The 6,796-nt window shown below is 36.7% G+C and overlaps 1 protein-coding gene across 1 annotated transcript; it reads left to right on the top strand.

Moving 5' to 3' along the window:
- Positions 1-443: 443 nt before the first annotated feature.
- On the top strand, positions 444-1,229 carry LOC122139565 (protein bicaudal C homolog 1-B-like). Its single transcript, XM_042737724.1, has 2 exons — positions 444-622; positions 734-1,229. Exons 1-2 carry the CDS (start codon positions 505-507, stop codon positions 859-861), a joined length of 246 nt encoding a protein of 81 aa, XP_042593658.1. The 5' UTR covers positions 444-504; the 3' UTR covers positions 862-1,229.
- Positions 1,230-6,796: the final 5,567 nt, after the last annotated feature.

Genomic DNA, 6,796 nt, shown 5'->3' on the forward strand with positions numbered 1-6,796 from the left:
TTGCAATAAATAGAGCCTTTAATAAATAATACAGCTTTCCTTTAACCCCATTAGCAGATATTTGTTCTTGAATTTTGAATATTTTTCATTTGTCTTCTCAAGTAAAGACACCTTTATTTAAGGATGATTATATATTTGCAGTGTATTACAGACAGAAATTCAGATATGTGCAATTATTTTAAGTTTTTATATTTTTTAAACACATTAATTGACTTTTTTTTTTAAAAAAAGATTCTCCTTGGAAATTTATTATGTATAAATATATTATTTATTTCTATTATTGTTGTTTATGTTTTCTTTGTAAAGATAATATTATTAAGTTATTGTATACAATTCATTGAAGTATTATTGTTATAATTATTTTATTACTCGAGTTTGCCACAGATAGATAGATAGATAGATAGATAGATAGATAGTCAAAATGTGGTTGGTTTCTTCATGTTGCTGTAATGAAGGGTTTATAAAGTCGAACGTCTAACCACATGACACACACATACTGTGAATATGTTCTCTGGTCTTCAGATCGATTACCAGACGTTCCTGACGCTCTCAGACGAGGATTTGAAGGAAGTGGGCGTGAACACATTTGGAGCGCGACGCAAGATGATCCTCGCCATCACGGGTCACACTCATTAAACAAACTTATGCAGAACTCCATTTGATCATCTCAACATATGGTGGATAAATAGAAACACTTGAAGAGTTTTCATCTGAAACTTTTCCCCCTCAACAGATTTGAGCAAAAAGAGGAAGTTTCCAGAAGTTTCCAGCATGAAGTCGGGATACCTGGAGGGAGGTGCGAGTGGCCGTCTCCCGCGGATCATGAACGAGGATGCGGCTGCCAAGAGTAACCGCTGGTGACGGGACGCTGTGACCTCTATAGTGCTTCCTATAATGCCCCTGGGGCCGGTTTGTGCTTCCTGTCATGTGGCCCTCTGGGACCAATCAAAGTGTGACATGATAGATGATTTCCATATAAGACAGAGAGGACAGATGTGCTGTGACTCTCAGAGGAAACATGCAGAGAAGTGTGACCTTCAGCGTGAACCGACCGACTGCCTGGCCAGAACCCACACTTAGTATGCAAGTCTCTGACTCTCTCTACCTCTGTTTCTCTGTCTACTGCTCTTCTATGCAAAACTTCTTTTCCTTTATATATTGTTCAAATATGAGAATACTTTACGACTATGCTTTAATGTCAGTTAATTTGGGATCTTCCATTAAATGAGAACCAAAAAAACACACAGTTTCCTGTATTAACTTGAAGTAATGTTGGATTTTAGAGTTGTGGTGACAAAAATTAATGAAAAAAAAAAAAAGTAATACTATATTACCGTAAGCATGCAATGATCACATGATAAATATGGCCCTATAAAATTTGTTATAAAATAATAATTTTAATTTAAATAATGTTTTATAATAAACCTCCATTCAAATAAATACTACAATTATTATTATTTTAAAGTAAATAGTTTTTGTGACAAAACCTTCATTAAAATAAGATATGAAATAATTATTTTAATTTATTTTTGTGACACAGAACCTTCATTGAAATAAATTATTAATTATTATTTTAATGTAAATACTTTTGACAAAGCTTCATTAAAATAAGTAATAAAATAATTATTATCTTAATGTAAATAGTTTTTGTGACAAAACCTTTATTAAAATAAGAAATAAAATAATTATTTTAATGTACATTTTTAATGAAATAATTAAAATAAGTAATGAAAATTATTCTATACTATTTATAAATAGTTTATTTATTTATTTTTTACAAAACCTGCATTAAAATAAATTATAAAATAATCCTTATTTTAATGGAAGTCATTTTTGTAAACAAAACCTTAATTAAAATAAGTAAAACTATAATATTTATTTTAATTGAAATCATTTTTTTTTTTTTTTGAGACACAAAACCTCAGCCAATAGATGGCGTCCTTTCACTGTCTCTGCCTCTATGAGAGCTTAAATTTTGTGTATTAAAACTCTTCCTGGGAATAATTTTTCATAGGAAATTAACAAATTATGTAATTTCATAACCTTGAAAATTACCAGCTCGGCAGAGTTCTCTGTTTAAATAAATATACTGTGTGCTAAAATGAATAATTAGCTGCTTTTTATTCAGCAGAGAAAAATATGAAACCGCTCTCAATATTTTGCCGTTGCACCCCAGTGCACAAGTGAAAGTTTTTTCAATTAAAATTATCTGTTGTGAGTGCACTCAGCGTTTCTCTCATTTACAATTTAATGCATCTCTCGTCTGCATGTCATTCAGCTGGATTTCTCAAATACATCATGCGGATTTCAGCTTTGTCAATATCTTGGCTTTGGCTGATGGGGATTTTCACACTCTTAACACTTTAAAAGAGTAAAATGTTAACAGCACATAATCAGAAACCATACTGACCTGCATCACCCACGTTAAAATATTGCCACTTAACATTAACAGCATTAAGCCAATGGAGTGGAAGGGAATAAATTAAGCACACACACACACACACACACACACACACACATACAGCTCTGCTTGACACAGAGAAACTGTCTCGTGTCCATGAGTGTCTAGCCACAAGACATTCAGTGTTTTACTGATGACAACTCATGAATCAGCCTCTGCAAGGTTAGAACCGTCAACCTTTTATTTACCACCAACACAAACATTTAACCAGTCACAACAAGACTTTGAGTTTGTGTGACTGTAGTGCTGATGCACTAATGCACACACAACTGTCATTAGTTCCATTACAATGCATTTATTGATAAATTATATTGCATTAAGTTGTTTTAAAATGTCCAGCATGATGTATTTAAGTAGAGCTCTCTAAATGGTCTTTACACAATTGAGTTAAGGCTGCTACATATTCTGTGTACAGATTCAATGCTGCATAAAAGCCAGATTAATGCAGCTCTTATCTACCTCAGAGGTGGCTATATATCTTTAGCTTTTTTCCTTGCTTTACATTTTTAGTGCATAAAAAAAGCTTAGTGCCTTTTCTCCAGGTTGCATGTCAGCCCTGCTATCATACAATACCATACAGAATAAAAAATAAATGAACAAATTCATATAACAGGTATATTACCACCCTCCTTTCAGGCTATGAACTCTTCAAGGACAAGTAAGTGAAGTGACATACAGCCAAGTATGGTGACCCATACTCAGAATCTGTGCTCTGCATTTAACCCATCCAAAGTGCACACACACAGCAGTGAACACACACACACCGTGAACACACACCAGGAGCAGTGGGCAGACATTTATGCTGCGGCACCCGAGGAGCAGTTGGGGGTCCCGTGCCTTGCTCAAGGGCACCTCAGTCGTTGTATTGCCGGCCTGAGACTCGAACCCACAACCTTAGGGTTAGGAGTCAAACTCTCTAATCACTAGGCCATGACTTTCCCAAAGTAAGTGTCTCCTCTTATTATCACTTTGTTATATTATGTTGGATTATGGAATGATTTAAACCTTTTATAGTTTTAAAAAGGCACCCATTTTGTGGAATGTGGTGTTACTCTTCGAATGATGTCTCAAAAGATTATTTTGACTTCATTAGTAATTTTGCGGGTTAGGTTATGAAAATGTTACTTTCTCTGAACATTCAAACGTTTTTTTAACTAGTTTCAGAGGTTTTTGTGAACGTTAAAGACAACATTCAGGAAACATTCATTTTTTTTTTTCTTCCAAACATTATGGGAATGATACTTTTAAATAGTCCCTAAACAGATAAGCATCCAACCAAAAACGTTCCATAATGCATAGAAATAATGTTTTTGTGCTTACACTTTAAGAACGTTATTAAAGACCATGGCTGCGTTTCCCAAAAGCATCGTGTGAGTTTAAGTTCATCGCAGACCCATTGAAACCAATAGAGCTACGATCAACGCGGCCCAGATAACTTTAAATAATGTTGTGTTAACAATATCGGAAGAATGTTAGTTTATAACTTTGAGAGAACTTTGCCAGAACGTTCTGAGAACGTTTCCTGTTTGCTGGATTAGTTATTTTATTCCCTTGTGCTTATAATTCCAAAGCAGTGTTTATAATATTATTTCAATATATTATCACGATGTACACGATGCACATTTACAGCACTTTGTTATTCTTCTAATTATTTACCAATCGGAATCGTCGCACATTCAAGAAAAACAGTAAAACAAGGCGTATACACTAGAAGCGGGTTCTTTGTGTAAGTGTAGTGGTGCTGAACGGACAGCTCCCTCATTGGGGAACGCCTAATATCCGTCTCGCGCGTTATGTTTACTTCTAATGAGCTTAATCCATTGATTTATTTATTCTCTTTAATTAAAAATGAGCCAATATTCCCATCACTCTCTCTCTCCCCGCAGCTGAATTCACTGCAGTGGACAGCGGGCAGTTCAGAGCCATTACAGGCCGATTCCAAATGAAAACCGAGGCTGGTTTTAATTTGTTAGCAGTGATCAGGGAGCGTGTATTGATTCCCTCCGCACAGCACTGGATGTTTTACAACTTAAATTCAACACCTGCGTATTACCTCCAGCACAGCCCAACCTCCGCGTTTGTTCCCGAGTGAATGCACCACTCCCTTTGTTCTACATCATTTATGAGACTGAAAGACTTGGTGCGTCCCAAATCCCATACTTATGCACAATTGTATGACGTTTTGTAGTATAAATAGTGCGAGTAGTGCGTTCACACTGAAAATTCCAAATAGAAAAAGTGCACTTTAAATACCCGGATGATGCACTTAAATAAGTGTGCAATGTTGGAAAGTGCATAATGTATAGTGCGTCATTTGGGACGCAGTTTATGTGTGAGCGATGCGACAAAACTGCAAAATTGACGTTATGATAGAAAGGTTTTGATAATTCTAACAACTGCGTTTGGTTTAGTTATTGGAGCTTGAGTCACGTGATTATCATTTGTGGCGTCGCGTCGCTCAATGTGGAGTAGAGAGAGAGAGAGAGAGAGAGCGCGCGCGCGAGGGAAAGTGGGCGGAGTCACGGTGGAGAGTGGGCGGAGTCGCTCACCGTTCCGTTACACGGGTCCGTTTCTCACGGTTGTGTTCAGTGTAGCAGCTGCGAGGATCTGAGGAAACTCACTCACTCACTCACCCTCCCAAGTCTCGGATACTTAACGTTCCCGCCCGGTCTCCAGTCACCCGCTCGGGAGCAGAGGACCGTCCCGTCTTGAGGTGAGTGAAGCGAATGATGAATAACGTCTGTATCAAATGAAGCCAATTAACGCAGACGCCAGTGGAGCTCGCGCTGAAGGAGCCGCACGCGGAATGCGCGACCGTTAAAGTCCGTTGTCAGATTTTCTTCTCAGTCCTCAGGGACGGTTAATCATATCAGATGGACATATTCATCGGATTTATAATCCAGAAATAATCCGCGCCCTTCTTGTGAGGCTCTAGAGTTGTTTATTGGATAAGAATCAGACAGTGAGCTTTTTAATATCTTATATTTTGGGCGTGTTTAAAACGAAGTCCTCTCAAACTCAAAAAGGCTTGACGTCTTTACCTCAAGTGCCCCGCGGATAATGTCACCTGCTCTCTTTTTCTCTTTCTCCTCCAGATGATGCTGAGTGTCGGTCTGTTCGTGTCTCTGGTGGTTCTGTCGGTGTCCGTTACCGGCAGCAGTGACGGAAATCCTCTGGACAATGATAAGTGGATGAGCACCGTGTCCCAGTACGACAAGAGCAAATACTGGAACAAATTCCGCGACGTGAGTTTTTCGCTGCATTTCCTTCTTCTGCTGGGACACTTGTGTGCCTATTTTGCTTTCAGATGTCCCCTCAAAGGTCTTGTAGTCATTATAATTAGCTTAATTTAGAAACAAAAGTCAAAGGAAGGGCTTTGTGTGTTGTTAGCCTGCTTGGGATTTCTCTAAATATCCGCTGAAGAACAGCAAAGCTTACCGAACATCATTTTGTTGGATTTGCTACAAGCCAAAAGCTTTATAAATTGGCAAAATAGTTTGTTAATTAAAATATGTAATGTCAAAAGGTGTATTTTAGGGTTAGGGGTTGTTTAGTGTTCATAATACACTTCAAAACAATGGATATGGGTATGAGCTTGTCTGTGTTGGGCTGTATTTACATTTGTATACCATTCCTACTATGCAGTATGCAAACATAAAACCTTAAAATTACTGTTAGGTAGTATTTTTTTTGTGCTTTTTCGGGTGAATATATTACTCACAACCTGTCAAGAAATTGTAGAGGATGAATATGGACACTTATCTACTATCTATATACAGTAGTATGCAAACGGCAGTAGGTCAAATGATGTCTGAACACATAATAGCATGAGAGCTGTTCGATTTGAAAAGCTGAAGAAAATAAAAATTGGCAGGGAATTGTGAGATCTTTTCTCAAATGTATGCTAGTGCTATAGACATCAAGAAAGTTGTTAGTTGTGGTTAAACTGTACTTGTTTTATGATTTTGTACCAGGGCCATAAACTATGGAAGCTTGTTTCTGTCATGGAATAAAAAAAAAAAAATGTTATTTTTTCTTGCAAATCTTTATATTGCGAATTTATTTTTTTCTCTGAAATATGAGATATATATTAAGAATTGGAAAGAAAGTAAGAATTGTGACATAAGAAATCACAATTACCATTTTTATTCTATAGAGGGAAAAAAAAATGGTGAGATGGAAACCAAGAAAAAATGTCATAATTCTGAATTTGTTTCACCTTTATGACCTTTTCTCCCTCAGAACTCTGGAAAAATAAGAATTGTGAGTTCAAAAGTTGCAATTAATTTGGTCCATAGTGGAAACAATAAACAGAACTGAGAGTATAAACTCAGA

This window comes from Cyprinus carpio, chromosome B14 (assembly GCF_018340385.1).
Source record: "Cyprinus carpio isolate SPL01 chromosome B14, ASM1834038v1, whole genome shotgun sequence".
Classification (NCBI taxonomy): domain Eukaryota; kingdom Metazoa; phylum Chordata; class Actinopteri; order Cypriniformes; family Cyprinidae; genus Cyprinus; species Cyprinus carpio.

Excerpts from the sequence above, each read along its gene's own strand:
- LOC122139565 (XM_042737724.1), top strand. The coding sequence starts at position 505 with ATGTTCTCTGGTCTTCAGATCGATTACCAGACGTTCCTGACGCTCTCA. Across the intron at positions 623-733 it reads GATGATCCTCGCCATCACGG|ATTTGAGCAAAAAGAGGAAG; the intron begins GTCACACTCATT and ends CCCCCTCAACAG.